The following is a 20,443-nucleotide window of genomic DNA, read 5'->3' on the forward strand; positions in this document are numbered from 1 at the left end:
ACGTACGCAACACAGCGTTCACACATCTTATTGTCATATCGTGGCAAGAACTTGGCCACGTACAACGAACGTAACATTCCCCCTCACGCCGGGCTTGATTCAGGTTCAGTCGGATTATATGGCGCCTTTTTTTCCCACAGTGGTATCCACATGTGGCAGAATGGCATTCCAACATGTGAGCGATATCACTCGAAAGAGGGTTTTTCATTATACGATACCTCCGGTACCGATGCCCTACACGTCCTGAACCAGTTTTCACATTTTTGCTCAGCAGACAAACACGCATGGAAGCTCCGGAATTTGCAGGCAGGCGACGACGTGCGGGGCAACATGAATTCCAATTACCCATCATCAGTCAGAATCGGTCGTAAAATTTTGTCTTAATTCGAAAAAGTTTCTACCTTAAATTCCGTAAACGAACAGAGGATCAAGAACTGCTTTTTTGGAGGTGAATACAGAGCAAAGCCTCGAAATGTCTAACACATGTTAATAGCTTCATCTTTTTTCTTTTGCTGGAAACTGAGAAAACCATTGGTTAAACTATTTCTTTACATTCGATAAGCAATCGACTAAAGTTTTATACGATAAGTGCGATTGAAGGAAAATTTCCTGAAAATATTTTCATTCATGAACGTTATTTTCAGTCATTCGAAGTCTTGCAGCTCATATAATTATAATTCAAATTTTTAAATCGCTAATTGTTATATTGACTAACCGTCTTCTTGCCATCGTAGACTTAGTAAAGCCTGTCCACGTTAAATTTCGGACACCCATCATCCAATGCTATTTTTTAAAATTTTCACAAACCACTGAGAAGATTAATTTACATGACAGTTGAATCTCTCCGCTTTATGTGATTTTTTGAGCATATTTTCATTCTTGTCAAAGTGATGAAATGGCTACAAATCAATTGGACATTGTCTCTGTGTCCGAAATTTAACGTGGACAGGCTTTAACATCGTCAAAGACCTAAATAACGTTTCTGGGGAGTTGAGAGGTGGAGAGAAATCGAAGTCCATGTTACACACATATTCAGCACGGATTAATTTGCAAAGAACGAGATAACTGGAATATGTTTGAAATATCTAAGGATTCTGGTCCTTGTGTATTTTAAAAGGGGCCGGTACTTGGACTTTCTGTTCATATATCCCGAAAACATTGCATGTGTAAAAATGTATGGAGGAAAAAATTGCGAACCAAATTTCCGAGGTGTAAGGCTACCCAAGTGGACGAAAACAGCTCAATAGTATCAAATGTTGATAAGATAGCAAAATTAGATATGGACATGATTGATATAAGATATAAACGATTAGACGATAATACATTTATTTTGCACTAAAATATTATGCGTTATACTTTGGTACGCTAAAAAGTGGGAGGGGGTGGGTACTACCAAATGTTACGCATAACGCGAATAAAAACATATTTTAAAGGTTTTTGCCTTTCTCATTTTAATCACTGACTGAAGTAGTTGCTATTATGTCTTAATCAGGACGATGAATACGCATCAACCTTTCCTCTTTACCACCATACTACGCATAATTGAATCATTTGTTTGAGAAACCGCATAAGTCCATTTTACACTATTTCAAGAAAACAACAAAAAACTGTTTTTGAACAAATTTGCACCGAATCTTTCGATTTCTTCGATGCAGATCGATAGTTTTTGGCAAAACTCAACACCCTGGGGCACTTTCAGTGCAAAAAATGTAAGCAGTACTCCACAATTGCTCTTCAAAGTACGTGGACATATGTAGTTTCTCAAACAAACGAAAAAAATTTCATACATTCCTGAACAAAATTTTTTTTTTCGTGTTTTTTGCCAGTATGTATTTGTATTTTTGGACGAGGATTCAGAATATATAAAAATCTCATTTTGGCCAATAATGTTACATATGCAGTTTCTCAAACAAACGGTTCAATAGTCCCAATCTTTGTAGTTTTTTACTTTTTATCAATGCATGCTACTTTTGATATTTTTAGGGGAATCCTAAAAGACAGCAAGTTTTGTTCGAATAATGAATTATTGGCAGTGGCTGATTTTCTACCCGCCGCTTCCACATCTAGGCGCTTGAGTTTGGCGGTGTATGGCGAAAGACATCTAACGCGGGTTTTCTCAAAATTAGGAACATTTCATGAAAAACTATTCGGTACCGGTTATGTAGGAAGGTGTCCGCTACTACGCCTGCCAAATATTTTTTCGATGAAGGTGCTTAATTTTGAGAAATCGAGCCTTAGATGCTTTACGCCATACTGATTTTGGAAAGTTAACTCCTAGTGTGCCGCTGTAAGCACGCTTAAAGCAGGCGATTTATTCGATTTGCTAAATTTTAAGACATTTTCATTCTAAGCAATTGCCTAGCTCAACCACATAAACAGTTCAATGTAAAAATGATTTGTCTATCGTTATCGTTTTAGTCATTACCGAAATCAAGCATATAGCGGGACAGTTATGCGTAAAAAACAAAGCGAATATCGTATTTCTCGAAGGAACAGTTGATTTGAAAGGCCATAATCGCAAATTCTATTTTAGTTTTGACTAGCTGCATTCTTGATATCCTACCGTTCAGAAAAATATTTTAAGCTCTTTTTTAGTGGAATGTTTTCAACCGTCTAAGACGAGTTAAGCACTCTCCATTTAATTCCACCAATTATTTCGTTAACTTTGCAGATAAGTATTTCGGCTTCATTATATAATCACCTTAACAGTTTTCAATAAATACCAAAACCCACTTGCTTCAGAGAAAGAATGGCTTTAAAATTTTCTCAATTACGCGTTATATGGGGAGGGAGGGGGTGCGAAAAATGTTACTTTTTGTTACGAGGGGGAGGTAGGGGGTCAAAAACTCGGATTTTTGCGTTACGTAATTTGTGAACAGACCCTATAATGCTATTTGTAAGAAGTGATCAATATCATGTACCATTAGATTGTTCTTATCTATACCATAACTTGATTTTTTTTAAGCTGGAGTGTGAGAACTTTCGAGCGATCACCATCCTTAAGGTCTGAGAGAAAGGAAGTTCCTCCAGGAATTCCTCCGGAAGTTCTTCCAGGAATTCCTCCGCAAGTTCTTCCAAGAATTCCTCCGGAAGTTCCTCCCGGAATTCCTCCGGAAGTTCCTCCAGGAATTCCTCCGGAAGTTCCTCCAGGAATTCCTCCGGAAGTTCCTCCAGGAATTCCTCCGGAAGTTCCTCCAGGAATTCCTCCGGAAGTTCCTCCGGGAATTCCTCCGGAAGTTCCTCCAGGAATTCCTCAGGAAGTTCCTCCAGGAATTCCTCAGGGAGTTCCTCCCGGAATTCCTCCGGAAGTTCCTCCCGGAATTCCTCCGGAAGTTCCTCCCTGAATTCCTCCGGAAGTACCTCCCGGAATTCCTCCGAAGTTCCTCCTGAATTCCTCCGGAAGTTCCTCCTGAATTCCTCCGAAGTTCCTCCTGAATTCCTCCGGAAGTTCCTCCTGAATTCCTCCGGAAGTTCCTCCTGAATTCCTCCGAAATTCCTCATTGAATTCCTCCGGAAATTCCTCCCGGAATTCCTCCGGAAATTTCTCCCGGAATTCCTCCGGAAATTTCTCCCGGAATTCCTCCGGAAATTCCTCCCGGAATTCCTCCGGAAATTCCTCCCGAAATTCCTCCGAAAACTCCTCCCGGAATTCCTCCGGAAATTCCTCCCGGAATTCCTCCTGAAATTCCTCCCGGAATTCCTCCGGAAGTTCCTCCCGGAATTCCTCCGGAAGTTCCTCCAGGAATTCCTCCGGAAGTTCCTCAGGAAGTTCCTCCCGGAATTCCTCCGGAAGTTCCTCCCGGAATTCCTCCGGAAGTTCCTCCAGGAATTCCTCCGGAAGTTCCTCCCGGAATTCCTCCGGAAGTTCCTCCCTGAATTCCTCCGGAAGTTCCTCCCGGAATTCCTCCGGAAGTTCCTCCCGGAATTCCTCCGGAAGTTCCTCCCGGAATTCCTCCAGAAGTTCCTCCCGGAATCCCTTCGGAAGTTCCTCCCGGAATTCCTCCGGAAGTTCCTCCCGGAATTCCTCCGGAAGTTCCTCAGGAAGTTCCTCCTGGAATTCTTCCGGAAGTTCCTCCCGGAATTCCTCCGGAAGTTCCTCCCGGAATTCCTTCGGAAGTTCCTTCCGGAATTCCTTCGGAAGTTCCTTCCGGAATTCCTTCGGAAGTTCCTTCCGGAATTCCTTCGGAAGTTCCTTCCGGAATTCCTCCAGAAGTTCCTCCTGAATTCCTCCGAAGTTCCTCCTGAATTCCTCCGAAGTTCCTCCTGAATTCCTCCGGAAGTTCCTCCTGAATTCCTCCGGAAGTTCCTCCTGAATTCCTCCGGAAGTTCCTCCTGAATTCCTCCGGAAGTTCCTCCTGAATTCCTCCGAAGTTCCTCCTGAATTCCTCCGGAAGTTCCTCCTGAATTCCTCCGGAAGTTCCTCCTGAATTCCTCCGGAAGTTCCTCCTGAATTCCTCCGGAAGTTCCTCCTGAATTCCTCCGGAAGTTCCTCCCGGAATTCCTCCGGAAGTTCCTCCTGAATTCCTCCGAAGTTCCTCCTGAATTCCTCCGGAAGTTCCTCCTGAATTCCTCCGGAAGTTCCTCCCTGAATTCCTCCGGAAGTTCCTCCTGAATTCCTCCGGAAGTTCCTCCTGAATTCCTCCGGAAGTTCCTCCTGAATTCCTCCGAAGTTCCTCCTGAATTCCTCCGGAAGTTCCTCCCTGAATTCCTCCGAAGTTCCTCCTGAATTCCTCCGGAAGTTCCTCCCGGAATTCCTCCGGAAGTTCCTCCTGAATTCCTCCGGAAGTTCCTCCTGAATTCTCCGAAGTTGCTCCCGGAATTCCTCCGGAAGCTCCTCCCTGAATTCCTCCGGAAGTTCCTCCGGAATTCCTCCGGAAGTTCCTCCCGGAATTCCTCCGGAAGTTCCTCCTGAATTCCTCCGAAGTTCCTCCTGAATTCCTCCGGAAGTTCCTCCGGAATTCCTCCGGAAGTTCCTCCTGAATTCCTCCGAAGTTCCTCCCGGAATTCCTCCGAAGTTCCACCCGGAATTCCTCCGGAAGTTCCACCGGAATTCCTCCGGAAGTTTCTCTCGGAATGCCTCCGGAAGTTCCTCCTGAATTCTTCCGGAAGTTCCTCCCGGAATTCTTCCGGAAGTTCCTCCCGGAATTCCTCCGGAAGTTCCTCCCGGAATTCCTCCGGAAGTTCCTCCAGGAAAGACTTAAACACTGAGAGATAGTAAAATATTGCAAGACCTGCTGAAAGATTGAAAGTCTGAAACACTGAAAGAGTTTACAAAAAACATAAAAAAGGAAAGACTGAAAAACTGAAAGACTGAAAAATTGAAAGGCTGAAGACTGAAAGAATGAAAAACTTTTCAAAAATATAAAAAAGAAAAAAAAAAACCCAGATTAATCCACCTAGCGGTGATGGTGCCTTTCTCGTTCGTTCAAAATTTTTGGAAAAATCTAAAATAACACCAATATGTGGATTGATCTTATTTTTCATATTTGTTTATATGCATAAAAAAAATCTCGCCAAACGCAATTTGTTGCAAACAAATCGGATGAGCATAAGAGCAAAAAATGGCATTTTATTTTGTAGTTTTAAAATTGTTATTTTCGCCATAACTTTTGATCCAATTGTACGATCCGGCCAAGTTTCTATAGGAAACAATGGGACAAGATTCTACGTCGAATGCAATCTGATGCGAGAGACCTGAGAAGCACACATATTGCACATCAATCACAGTAACTTATATATGACCGGATTCAGTCAAAATATGGTTACTGCAACCAGATTTGTTGAACTTGTGTTGCTTGGGGAATAGATGAAGTCTAAAAACTAAAAAAGGGAGCTAGACTTTTTTGAACTCTTTTTCACAATAAATAGTAATTTTACCAATAAATAGGATAAGTGCCCGAAAATGAGTGACATTTTTTACGCGATTTTTTCGTATGAATTTGTATTTTGGCCATAACTTTCGATCCCATAGTCCGATCTGGCTAATTTCAAATAGGAAACAATGGGACAGGATTCTGCGTCGAATGCAACTTATTGCGAGCAAATCGGTTGAAGATAAATGAGTTACATTTTTTACGCGATTTTTTCGTATAAATTTGTATTTTGTCCATAACTTTTGATCCCATTGTCCGATCTGGCCAATTTCAAATAGGAAACAATGGGACAGGATTCTGCGTCGAATGCAACTTGTTGCGAGTAAATCGGTTGAAGATAAACGCCCGAAATATGAGTGACATTTTTTACAAGATTTTTTCGTATGAATTTGTATTTTGGCCATAACTTTCGATCCCATAATCCGATCTGGCCAATTTCAAATAGGAAACAATGGGACAGGATTCTGCGTCGAATGCAACTTGTTGCGAGCAAATCGGTTAAGGATAAGTTCCCGAAAAAGGAGTGACATTTTTTGAGTAGTTTTGCGCACACACACACACATACACACACACATACACACACACACACACACACACACACACACACACACACACACACACACACACACAGACATCACCTCAATTCGTCGAACTGAGTCGATTGGTATATAACACTATGGGTCTCCGGGCCTTCTATAAAAAGTTTGTTTTTGGAGCGATCATATAGCCTTTACCGTATACTTAGTATACGAGAAAGGCAAAACTATAAAACTAAAAAGGCTGAAAAATTTAAATACTAAAAAACTGAAAGTATGAAAGTTTTAATGACAGATAGATTGGAAAGCTGTAAGAAACTGAAAGATTATAAGACTGAATGGTTTAAAAAAAAATAAAAAGAAAAGACTGAATAACTGAACCTGCATTTGAAAACCTGAAAGACTGGAGGACTGACATTTTAAAAGATTGAAAAACAGAGAGACTGAAAGTCTGAAGAACTTAGGGACTGCAGTTCTGGAAACTGAAATACCGAAAGACTTAAAGGCTGAGAGACTGAAAGATCGAAAGACTGGAAAGCATGAGCATGAGCATTATGACCGCACAATTCGTAGTTGCTACTCCGTGATTGACTGAACTTGCGAAATTGTACAGAGAACACAATGAATGGGGCTTGGTATTAGCTACCCATTCTCAATGTACACGTTTCGGGAGCTCAAATATTTAAAGTCAATAACGGCGCCGGCCACGTCCTTACGGTCATATAGGAATGGAAGGATTGTTAGTTCGACTTTCGTTGCTACTAGAGACCGAGTATACCTCTGCATCTCCACGATTGTCTTGGAATAGGATATCGTTTTAGTTACAAAGGATAATTTATCTGGATTCACTTTGGTAAGCGATACGATCTATGGGATGGGAAATAACCTTAATTCGAGTTAAAAGTTAAAACATGCACGCCCGATGGCAGGAGATTCGCGTTTTGGACGACCGCACGGAAGCGCAGCACTCTGTACTCACTAGCTCGATGGCTACAGCAAACTATTGAAGAACGCGCTTTTTTCGACCGCGTGCGACATGCGCATGAGCCACCGAACACAAGATAGATATTTTATTTCCTTCCCGACGACTAAAACACGCACTGCACTTACTTGTCCGATGGCCACTTTTATTACCGGCCGCGCAATGCAGAACACAATATTTCGGCCGATCACGCGATCGTTCTGCTGTCCGAAACAAGAGAAATCTCGCACTGAACTCTGTTTATTCCACTTCAAATCATCCCAAAGATCGAAAGACTGGAAAACTGAGAAATAGGAAAATAGAAAAACTGAAAGACTGAAAGAAAGAAGTAGTAGTGAAGATGTGGAAGACTTAAAGACTGAACACAAATATCAAGATTGCAGCGCTTACAAAATAAAATAATGCGTTTGATTTTAAAATGTGATACATTCACTTCCTCAACTTTCCTGTTGGACGCCTTACAATGGCTGTCAGTGAAGCAAAGAATAGTGTACTTGACTATGGTGTTCATTTTCAAAGTAATAAACGGTTTACTGCCTCGATATTTGAGTAATCGAATTGAAAGAGGAAGTGATATTCATAGATATAATACTAGACACGCGGATAATGTGCGAACACCCTATTTTTTGTATGGCGCTTCACAAAACTCTTTGTTTTTTAAAGGTATAAATGTTTTCAATTCGATGCCTTCACACATCAAACGTGCAGTCACGCTAACGCAGTTTAAGAGACAATGTATTTCACATGTCAAAGCTGCCTTTTGAACAGCTACCCGACAATTTTTTACCCGTTAACACATGTATCTTGACGAAGTTTTTAACAACGGATGATTTTTATGGACCATTTTTTATTTTTATTATTTATTGAGGCATTAATAAGCTATAGCGTTCGCCTCGATGATGATGATGGATTTTAATTTATTGACGTAGTTTATTTTTGAACCTTTCTTTGTGTAGTCTACAAAAGTTTGAGCATCGCGCGCGGATTACAGATATGAATGATTTTGAATTTTATTTTTGAATATTTCAAACTGTTGAATCATGCTCTTGAATTAGTAGTAAGCCTTCTGGTAGATTATTTTGTACTCGCGGTTGTTCCGAAACTTTTGTTATCGACGGAGCGGTTACACAAGTTTTGATGTTTGGTTGTCGAACCTAATGATCCATGTTCAGATACATGTGAGTTTTAGATTGCGATATTGGTTTGTGAAAAGAACGCGATGTTTGGCGGAGCTTTTGAAATCTGTGCGAGAGGTTTCACAAGTTTAGCTTTTGATGAGCTCCATGTATCACTACTGTTGATTACAAAAATTCTAGGTGTAGTTCTCTAGTTCATTTTACCAATTTATTTTTGCTGTACAGTATGGAATTTTAATTTGGATTTTATATCTGTATATACAATCGGATCGTTTGTTTGCAAAACCGATTACATTGATCTTATTTAATTATCTTAAAGATAACTCGTCCAGCTCAAACCTTTGTAGGGGTATGTGGCGGGACCATCATCATCATCATCATCAATTACTGAAACGCTGCAGCACTAAGAAACCGAAGTTTGTATGGAAATATCTGTAAAAATCGACCCTTATGTGAAACACCGTTCTGTGAGGTGGCCCATAAACTATTTAGATGTGATCAACACGTTGACTCCATGGAATATTTTCTAAGCTGAATACAGAAATTTATTTCAAAATAGTGATAAATATACTCAACAGACTGTCGGATACCACCACGCCATAACGCTATCTTGCCATCGAAACTAGACTTCGGATCTTCAATTTTTCTTAAAACTGCACATTTGCACAATATGAAACATTTCACCTAAGATCCTAAGAAATTCGCAGCCATAAAAATAGGTTAGAAAAACTTTCAGCCAATAATGGCTGGTTAATGGTAGCTAAAGATAATTTATGGTAGCAAAAGTTATTTGCTGCCATTCACACGCGCTGACTACTTCGATCCTGAAGAAGAGAAGCAGAAGTACATGGAAGTAGATAAATGTCATATAAACGTGGCGGAAAATGTGTGTTAAAAACATATTTCTCGCCTTTCATAGGGGCGTAACTGTATTAATCGATTTCTCTAAATCGATTTCATATTTTGTTAATAACTCAATTATTTCAAAAGCTACAACCGTGATTGTTGATTCTGGTGCAAGATACAATCATCTTTTATGACACCAAACCATTAAATCATCGACAAACTAGCGCAATTCGGTACAATAATAAAAAGAAAACATCGACGAAGATAAGTCGACCTATACAGTTATGCCCCTATGAAACTAAGCGCGAGATTTTTTTGTTAAAATATGCGAAACCCTACTGCTTCAATAATCCTTGAATAAGCATCAGCGTGGTAAATTTACATAAGGTACACTGGGGGAAGTGGAAAAGGAAAAGTCGATAGTGCATGTTTGAATTAGTGTAAAACCAGTTTAAATGATCTAAATGCGTTCAATCAAAATGGGCTATCAAAAACAATCAATTTTGCACCAACTGTGCGGTATTTCATATCATTTTGGTCGCTTGAAATTTATGGAAATAGATTTTAAAATTAGAAGTTGTTTTTCCACTTACCCTAGTGGGATGGGGTAAGTGGAAAACCCATGTTACCTTGACCTTCAATAGTGATGAGTAGTTACATATAACTAAAATCAATACGATAATTGCTCTGAGTATCTTTTGTGGAATAATTTCATTACCTTAACGTAATAGATCCTCAAGGAATTCTCGTAATAGCTAGGGGGGACTGGTTTAGCCTTCTCGAACACTAAGTGTACGTAAAATCTATATGTTCGCCAAAAAAATGAACTTTTTCAAGGAAAAATGGGACTTACAGGGTTATAAAGTAATCAACTTAGTTTAATGAATTGAGATGATGTCTGTATGTGCGTATTTGTATGTAAGTGTGTGTGCGCAAAGCACGTGCAAAATTATCAGCTATTCTTGTGCACTTGTCCTTAACCAATTTGTTCGCAAAAAAATTGTATTCAACTGCGAAACTTGTTATGAATAATAATTAATGTGAATTATACAATATATTTACCTATCAGTGCTATTTTAACTTTCTTATACATTTTTTTTCATATGTAAAACATGTGAAAGATATCAATACCGATAGGTGGATTAATCAGGCATTTTCTCATTTATATTAGTCCAATTACCACAGGAATCACAATGATAACAAAGAAGGAACATATTTAGATTCACAGCTATCGAAATAAACCCTGGAGGGAAGAAAAAAATTGCGCAATAAGAATATTATCCACTTCCCCCGCAGTGTTTGATACCTGGGGTAAGTGTAAAATCTTTGAATTATTTGCTTTCTTGGTACAAACCACTACCAATTGAATGGGATTAGTTTAATTGTATTATAATGGTCACCTGTGATATAAATTCGCTTGAAAAAAGGACAATTGGTGCAAATAAGAATTGATTTTATGAATGTAAAAATCAACTTTTCGCGAAACCTAAAATTACAGTTAAAGCGTTAACCGTGTTAGTGTATGTACTATACAAATTTCAACATAGTATTAGTGTGAGGATCAAAGTATATTGTTGCATAATGTTATGATGTGGTAAAAACTGGAAAGTATGTACAATTCCAATTTTTCGAGTCGATTTTTACACTTACCCCCTTTTTCCACTTCCCCCAGTGTACCTTACAGCGGGAAGCCGAAACATTTTTGACGGCGATGGCGGCGCAAGAAAATTGTCAGCGGCGGCGTGGTGCAGAAGCGCACAGGTCTACTTGCAACGTTGTTTGAGAAGCTTTTACACCACTTGATGTTGAACGGATCAACTTCCAGTACATAATTGCAATATGTATAATGTGCAGTTTTTTGTAAGGAGTTTTTATTTGCAATTTCGAAAAAGCTGACAAAAGCTTTGCCATAATCGGTCTACTTATCGGGAATTGATTTCATGAAAAATTTATTCCCTCTTCAATTATAATCCACTATAATCATCTTTATTGAAAATCAACGCAAAAAAGCTGCCAAATCGAAATTAATTTGTTTGGTGCAGCATCATACAGCGCACCATGAAACGTTCCGAAGAAAAACCCTCAAGCATATCGCTATCACAGTAACCAGCAGCAAACAACACCGCTGAAGTGTGCAATTTCCCCTTCATGCACTGTGCTGTGCACCTGCCGCTTGCCCCGATAAAAGTAAGGACTCTTCCACGTTCCTGTCAGGACGAGCGCACCGAACTTGAGAATGATTCCCGCATGATTCCACCCGTGAACCACCCCAAACGAACGATTATCCCCCAATTGGGGCCATCGAAAAGTGAAGTAAAGGATTGAAAAATAATCAACCATGTGCCGAGCGTCGGCGTCTCCTGTGCCCAGAAGGGGGACAATGAATCAAAATGCCACGGTGGTGCCTGCCCTTGTGTTGAAAACGTGCTCTACCTGTCTGAAAAAAATTGGAAATAAATTACAGCACATAGACTTTTGAACTTCCCTAAAATCGTGCCAAAACTCTATTTTATTCCATTTTTCCCAACACAAACGGTAGGAAAAGGAATCCGTTACATGTCTCCCGTTCCCTCATCAGTATTCCATTGTCATAATTTCATTTTTCCTAGAAGGACGTCGACCATCAGTCGGGGCCATCATCGGGCCGTTTCAACCGTTCGATGCGTTGCTACTGCTCTGGCCTGATGGGCCTGCCTCGCGATGGTCGTTTCCGAACCAAGGACGGCTAATGAACATCACGAACTACCCGGTCGACGTTCGTTGGTCGTGTCGAACCGGAAGATGGCGCTTTATGGCACTGCTGTTCTTTTCGTCCGTTCCGTTCGTGTAACGGGTGCGTTCGTTCGTACGTTCGATGTATCCATCAGCGCAGCGGTTCTTGCTGTAAAGCTCGAGGAATAATACATCAGAACACTGCTGTGCGAACCATCATCGCATTATTGGTGGCGTCATCAGCACATTAGTTATATCGTTTCCGAAGAATTTTTCGATTTTCTTTTTCCTCCATATTGGGGGAGGAGAGGAACACGGAGACACAATCGGAATCATCCGGAGCGATGAGAGATGAAGATGGCTATTTTTAGATTGGTGAAGAGACTGCTTCTTGATTAATTGAGCGAATCGACAACGATGACGCGATTGACGACGGTGGTATGAAATCATGTTTAACAATTCATCAGGATGTGATTCGGAGTGTTGATTTGTTTCGCAACATTTTTTTATGTATTCTAGTGCAATAATCAGTTGTCATAGAATTCATCTAAGAATTCATAATTCGAGAGTTCCAAAATGGTCCTTCTGTCCCTTCTTCTTCTTCTTCTTCTTCTGCTCCTTCATTGGCATTCCGTCCCCCACTGGGACATTGCCGCCTCGCAGCTTAGTGTTCATGAACCACTTCCACAGTAATTAACTGCGAGGTTTCTAAGCCAAGTTACCATTTCTGCATTCGTATCATGAGGCTAACACGATGATACTTTCATGCCCAATCCGAAAATTGCCTAGACCGGCGCTGGGAATCGAACCCAGCCAACCTCAGCATGGTCTTGCTTAGCAGCCACGCATCTTGCCACACGGCTAAGGCTTCTGCCTCACCGCAACGCAAATCGAACACAGTCATGAAAGTAGAACAAGTGGTTCTTTCTGATCCCCAGGAAGGAGCAGCCCGCAGTGTCCACAGAGGCTGATCCCGAGCAAAACATGAGAGCAAATCGATAACTAATTTTGTTGTTTTGATAACTCAGGTTGATATCCTTTCGGTCGTTTTAACGGATAAAAGATAAAAATCTATAGCAGAAAAATCATACTGTGACATCAAATCGAAAACTATTCCTGCTGTCGATGAAAACAAATTGAAAACTTATTTTGATGTAGGTTTTCGGCAATGTTTTGCCTTTCTCGTATACAAAGTATAAGTAAAGGCTATATGTTCGCTCCAAAAACGAACTTTTTATAGGTCCCGGAGACCCATAGTGTTATATACCGATCGACTCAGCTCGGCAAATTGAAGTGATGTCTGTGTGTGTGTGTGTGTGTGTGTGTGTGTGTGTGTGTGTGTGTGTGTGTGTGTGTGTGTGTGTGTGTGTGTGTGTGTGTGTGTGTGTGTGTGTGTGTGTGTGTGTGTGTGTATGTGTGTGTGTGTATTTTGCGCACAATCTCACTCATTTTTCAGGCACTTATCCTTAACCGATTTGCTCGCTTGTTGCATTCGACGCGGAATCTTGTGCCATTGTTTCGTATTAAAAATTGGCCCAATCGGACTATGGGCTCCGGAATTATGGCCAAAATATATTTTTTTACAACAAAAATTCTCACTCACTTTTTAGACACTTACCCTTAGATGAAAATTGGCCGAATCGGACTATGGGTTTCGAAGTTATGGCCAAAATCCACTTTTTCACATGAAAAACACGTACAAAATTCTCACTCATTTTTCAGGCACTTATCCTTAACCGATTTGCTCGCAACAATTTGCATTCGACGTAGAATCTTGTCCCATTGTTTTGTATTGAAAATTGGCAAAATCGGACTATGGGCTTCGGAATTATGGCCAAAATATATTTTTTATAAGAAAAATTCTCACTCACTTTCCAGGCACTTACTCTTGGCTGATTTACTCGCAACAGGTTTCATTCGACGTAGAATCTTGCCCAATTGTTTCGTATTAAAATTGGCCCAATCGGACTATGGGTTTCAGTTATGGCCAAAACATATTTTTTACATAAGAAACACGTACAAAATTCTCACTCATTTTCAGGCACTTATTTTTAACGGATTTTCTCGCAACAAGTTGCATTCAACGCGAAATCTTGTCTCATGGTTTCGTATTGAAAATTGGCCCAATCGGACTATGGGCTTCGGAGTTATGGCCAAAATATATTTTTTTACAAGAAAAATTCGCACTCACTTTGTAAACACTTACTCTTAGCTGATTTACTCGCAACAAGTTTCATTCAACGCAGAATCTTGTTCCATTGTTTCGTATTGAAAACTGGACAGATCGGACTATGGGTTTCGAAGTTATGGCCAAAATCCACTATTCCACATGATAAACACGTACAAAATTCTCACTCTTTTTTCAGGCACTTATCCTTAACCGATTTGCTCGCAACAAGTTTCGTTCGACGCGAAATCCTGCCCCATTGTTTCGTATTGAAAATTGGTCGAATCGAACTATGGGATTCGAAGTAATGGCCAAAATACATTTGTTGACAAGAAAATTCTCACTCATTTTTTAAGCACTTACTTTTAGCCGATTTGCCTGCAACAAGTTGCATTCGACGCAGAATCTTGTTCCATTGTTTCGTATTGAAAATTAAACAGATCGGTATTAAACAGATATGGCCAAAGTTTATTTTTCTTGCCTTTTTGCCTTTCTCGTATACAAAGTATACGTAAAGGCTATATGTTCGCTCCAAAAACAAACTTTTTATAGGAGGCTCGGAGACCCATAGTGTTATATACCGATCGACTCAGCTCGACGAATCGAGGTGATGTCTGTGTGTGTGTATGTGTGTGTGTATGTGTATGTGTGTGTGTGTGTGTGTGTGTGTGTGTTTGTGTGTGTATGTGCGCAAAAAGTCAAGCCCACTTTTCAGGCACTTAGATTAACCGATTTGCTCGCAACAAGATGGGCTCAGAAGTTATGGTCAAAATACTTTTTCTCATAAAAAAGCGCGTAAAAATTTATAGCTCACTTTTTTAGCACTTACCCTCAACCAATTTCCTCGCAACATGTCCCATTGTTTCGTATTGAAAATTGGCCAGATCGGACTATGGGCTCAGAAGTTATGGTCAAAATACTTTTTTTTAGACAACAACCAGTGGAAAAATCTAGCTCACTTTTCAGGCCGACATGCTGGAAAGATCCATTATCGGATGGAATATTTCGCAAAAAATCCAACAAAAGGGTTTTCATCGGCGACAGCAAGCGATAGATGAAGCAGTAAAAACTGAGCAACCGGAGATGACGGAGGGTGTTGAAGAAGACATGGAAGGCATAGTAATAAAGAGTTAATTATTTCTTCTAACAAGTTCGTTACATCCTTATATTTGTTTATACGTAGATCACCGAATTGAAGTTTATCGTGCCGTCGGATCAATCCAAGACCCACATTCTGAACCTTTGGAGCAAAACCATAAAGATTCGGAATGAACATAGGAACGAAGGGACCTTCTTGACGTTTTTGAACGATTTTCCGGTGGCCTCGGGTTTCGGCGGCTTGCTGGTAAATGAAGTAAAAGAAGGTTGTAAATATTTTCAAATTATACGGTATTTCTACATTTTTAGATTGCTCAGGATTATAAAATACTTTATCCTAAGGCAACTGAGTTTGAAGAATTTTGGAATGCTATGCAACCCAAAATTTTGAATCGCTACCCTGATGTATACCGCTTCATCAAGAATGATTTTCTAAGAGCCCTCGCAATCGTGCGACAAAAAAATCCAACACGTGGCACGAAACGGACAAGGGAAGAGCAACAGGACCTTCACCTGCGAAAGATGAACCCGCTTCACGGTATAATACAATGGATCAATGTGAGAATACTATTTTAGTACATTAAATACAATAAGTAATGTTATATTTTTGACTTGCAGCCTGATAAGAGTATGCCGATTTTGACCATTCCCCAAATAATTGTTGTTGGAGAGGAGTTTGAGCAAGGTGTTTGCTACGTTGTTTGGAATAATGTTATATTTGAGACAGAGACGAATGTTGTCCAGGCTTTCACTATTTTGTGTAAGCTGTTTGCAGTGGGCAATGTAACATGTGCGCCATCCGACAAGCTTTTTTATGGATTTTTCTCGGCGGCTTGCCTTCGAGTTGAGAAAATGAGTACAACCGCCAACAAGTTTTTGGATTTCCTATAGTTTTGAAGCATTTTTATTGCTTTTTCAACAGGTTATTCTAAATTTGCACACCTGGTGACAAGTTTTTTTTTTATTTCTGTTTAGTTACCGTTTATTTATTTTCGTTTCATTCTTACTTAAAAATGACCTGAAAACACCGTTGATTCATTTTGTTTGTAATAATAATTATAGTTTCGTAAATAAAAATAAGTATTGAAAATGATCTCGTCTGTGTTTTATATATTTAAAAAACCGCGGAGAAACTATATATTACTTTTTTGCTTGGTTTCCAGCCGAATCAAAATAAATAAGTAATGCCGAAATTCGGTATTTCAAATTTTGTTTGTTTTTCGATTTTGCTGAATGATCAGTTCTTTTTTCACCGAAATTTTCGGCAGAAAATGACAACTGACGTTCTATAAATTGCCGAGGTCATCAGCAAAACTATTTTTGCCGATATGATTGCCGAGCACTCGAGTGCCCACCTCGGCAATTGGTTTGCCGAGATTCAGCGAAAAAATTAGTGTGTATAGCAGAAAAATCATACTATCAAATCGAAAACTATTCCTGCTGTCGATGAAAACAAATTGAAAACTATTTTTGATGTAGGTTTTCGACAATGTTTTGCCTTTCTCGTATACAAAGTATAAGTAAAGGCTATATGTTCGCTCCAAAAACGAACTTTTTATAGGAGTCCCGGAGACCCATAGTGTTATATACCGATCGACTCAGCTCGGCGAATTGAAGTGATGTCTGTGTGTGTGTGTGTGTGTGTGTGTGTGTGTGTGTGTGTGTGTGTGTGTGTGTGTGTGTGTGTGTGTGTGTGTGTGTGTGTGTGTGTGTGTGTGTGTGTGTGTGTGTGTGTGTGTGTGTGTGTGTGTGTGTGTGTGTGTATGTGCGTGCGCAAAATAATCTCACTCATTTTTCAGGCACTTATCATTAACATTTGCTCGCAACAAGTTGCATTCGACGCGGAATCTTGTCCCATTGTTTCGTATTGAAAATTGGCCGAATCGGACTATGGGCTTCGGAGTTATGGCCAAAATATATTTTTTCACAACAAAAATTTTCACTCACTTCTTAGACACTTACTCTTAGCTGAGTCAGATCGGACTATGGGTTTCGAAGTTATGGCCAAAATCCACTTTTTCACATGAAAAACACGTACAAAATTCTTACTCATTTTACAGGCACTTATCCTTAACCGATTTGCTCGCAACAATTTGCATTCGACGCGGAATCCTGTTCCATTGTTCCAAAATTGGCAGAAGCGGACTATGGGATTCGGAGTTATGGTCAAAATATTATTTTTATAAGAAAAATTCTCACTCACTTTTCAGGCACTTACTCTTGGCTGATTTACTCGCGACAAGTTTCATTGGACGTAGGATCTTGGCCAATTGTTTCGTATTAAAAATTGGCCCAATCGGACTATGGGTTGCGAAGTTATGGCCAAAATTTATTTTTTTACATAAGAAACACGTCAAAAATTCTCACTCATTTGCTGGCACTTATTTTTAACGGATTTTCTCGCAACAAGTTGCATTCAACGCGAAATCTTGTCTCATGGTTTCGTATTGAAAATTGGCCCAATCGGACTATGGGCTTCGGAGTTATGGCCAAAATATATTTTTTTACAACAAAAATTCGCACTCACTTTTTAGACACTTACTCTTAGCTGATTTACTCGCAACAAGTTTCATTCAACGCAGAATCTTGTTCCATTGTTTCGTATTGAAAACTGGACAGATCGGACTATGGGTTTCGAAGTTATGGCCAAAATCCACTATTCCACATGATAAACACGTACAAAGTTCTCACTCATTTTTCAGGCACTTATCCTTAACCGATTTGCTCGCAACAAGTTTCGTTCGACGCGAAATCCTGTCCCATTGTTTCGTATTGAAAATTGGTCGAATCGAACTATGGGATTCGAAGTAATCGCCAAAATACATTTGTTGACAAGAAAAATTCTCACTCATTTTTTAGGCACTTACTTTTAGCCGATTTGCCTGCAACAAGTTGCATTCGACGCAGAATCTTGTTCCATTGTTTCGTATTGAAAATTAAACAGATCGGTATTAAACAGATATGGCCAAAGTTTATTTTTTTTGCCTTTTTGCCTTTCTCGTATACAAAGTATACGTAAAGGCTATATGTTCCCTCCAAAAACAAACTTTTTATAGGAGGCTCGGAGACCCATAGTGTTATATACCGATCGACTCAGCTCGACGAATCGAGTTGCTGGCTGTGTGTGTGTATGTGTGTGTGCGTATGTGTGTATGTGTGTGTATGTGTGTTTGTGTGTGTATGTGCGCAAAAAGTCTAGCCCACTTTTCAGGCACTTAGATTAACCAATTTGATCGCAACAAGAAGGGCTCAAACATTATGGTAAAAATACTTTGTCTCATAAAAAAGCGCGTAAAAATTTAAAGCCCACTGGTTTAGCACTTACCCTCAACTAATTTCCTCGCAACCTGTCTCATTGTTTCGTATTGAAAATTATCCATATCGGACTATGGGCTCAGAAGTTATGGTCAAAATACTTTTTTTTAGACAACAACGAGTGGAAAAGTCTAGCCCACTTTTCAGAAACTTAGCCCTAACCGATTTACTCGCAAAAAGTTGCATTCGACGCACAATTCTGTCCTATTATTTCCTAATGAAAATCAGCTAGATCGGAAAATGGGCTCGGAAGTTATGGTCAAAATACTTTTTTTTATGTAACAACGAGTCGAAAAGTCTAGCCCATTTTTCAGGCACTTACCCTTAACCGATTTGCTCGCAACAAGTTGCATTCAACGCAGAATCCTGTCCCATTGTTTCTTATTGAAAATTGGCCAGATCGGACTATGGGCTCGGTAGATATGCTCAAAATATTTTTTCATTCCAAAAGTGCGTAGAAATTACTCACTCGAAAAAAACGAGAAAGGCACCATCACCGCACAGTGGGAATAAAAGGGCCCGTAACAGTACTTATTAAGATGCCGCTATTTTAGAGGTCCGGAAAAGACCCATTCTTATGTAAAAAAATCCGAGGAATCGATTGGTGATATTTTCACTGCAGACAAACCATAGGAAAGGGCCCATTTTGCCCGATTTTCCCCAAAATACACCATAAAAACGAATTATTCAACGGAAAATCGTCTTTGCCGCTCCCGGAGAGGACTCAAATATTACTCAAATGTTGATAGAATATTGGTGAAATGGATTGCATTGAATTCTGTGCGTGACATAACTCAAAATTAGCCTATTTTGCCCGTTTTCCCCTAAACTCATGATTTAGGAAATTAAAGCTTCTGGAAAGTAATTTCTCGCGTTTGAAATGATCTTTTCTGGTGCAAATCTATTCAAAATACATGCAGACGGACATATTCTAATCGTTTCGTGATTAAAGATTTACGAAATAGTCTATTTTGCCCGATTATCTCCTAAATTCGTGATTTAGTCTAGTACAATGATCTAGTACGTCGGAGACGAGCCAGCCTCGGGCTGAAAGTCTCTTTAATAAAGAAACAAAAAAAAAAAAAAGATCTAGTACGTGTACGACACTACTTCAAACCCGCAATAGAGCTACTGGTAATCTTTCTCCGTCATATTAATATTACTGAAGGTGATGTTCTGTTTATAAATTCCATATATATGTATATATGGAAATATTAAATTAATTAATTAAATTCCTAATGAGTATATATATATACATATATATATATATATATATATATATATATATATATATATATATATATATATATATATATATATATATATATATATATATATATATATATATATATATATATCAGGTTATCAGGAACAATTCCCTTTTGTGGCACAGACCTGTTGGTCCATATATGAGGATCAGGAACAATTGATTAATGCTATTTGATTAATTTAGAAAATTCCTGATAACTGACTTCCCAACAAATATTGCAAGCTGAAAGAACGCTTATTAAGTTGAAAATAGGCTTCTTCAGCCAAAAAAACATGCTTATTCAGCCTAAATTGTTTGTTGGGTTTTTTCATAAGAAAATGCAAAAATGTTCTACATCGGATTCTGTTTCTACACAATTTACATTTTCTCAGTTTTGCGCTTCTCTAAAATCTTTACTGAACCATACCGTATCGTACATTTTAATTATTTCGGATTTTTAGGAACATGTTGCATAGATTTTGATGGTAAGTTGTAGCCACACGATCAAAAATACAACCGAAGGAAAATC

At 39.3% G+C, this 20,443-nt stretch overlaps 2 protein-coding genes across 3 annotated transcripts in view; both read left to right on the forward strand.

Moving 5' to 3' along the window:
* Positions 1–20,443, forward strand: part of LOC134207130 (frequenin-2) — a 616,630-nt gene that overhangs the window by 59,221 nt on the left and 536,966 nt on the right. The window lies entirely within an intron of this gene.
* Positions 15,284–16,262, forward strand: LOC134213345 (uncharacterized). The gene is made up of 4 exons (XM_062692334.1): positions 15,284–15,371; positions 15,436–15,597; positions 15,660–15,908; positions 15,969–16,262. Exons 1-4 carry the CDS (start codon positions 15,336–15,338, stop codon positions 16,239–16,241), a joined length of 720 nt encoding a protein of 239 aa, XP_062548318.1. The 5' UTR covers positions 15,284–15,335; the 3' UTR covers positions 16,242–16,262.

This window comes from Armigeres subalbatus, chromosome 1, assembly GCF_024139115.2.
Source record: "Armigeres subalbatus isolate Guangzhou_Male chromosome 1, GZ_Asu_2, whole genome shotgun sequence".
NCBI classification, from domain to species: domain Eukaryota; kingdom Metazoa; phylum Arthropoda; class Insecta; order Diptera; family Culicidae; genus Armigeres; species Armigeres subalbatus.

Coding starts and splice junctions, on each gene's coding strand:
- LOC134213345 (XM_062692334.1), top strand. CDS start 15,336: ATGACGGAGGGTGTTGAAGAAGACATGGAAGGCATA. Junction 15,372..15,435: donor AAGAAGACATGGAAGGCATA/GTAATAAAGAGT, acceptor GTTTATACGTAG/ATCACCGAATTGAAGTTTAT. Junction 15,598..15,659: donor CGGGTTTCGGCGGCTTGCTG/GTAAATGAAGTA, acceptor CTACATTTTTAG/ATTGCTCAGGATTATAAAAT.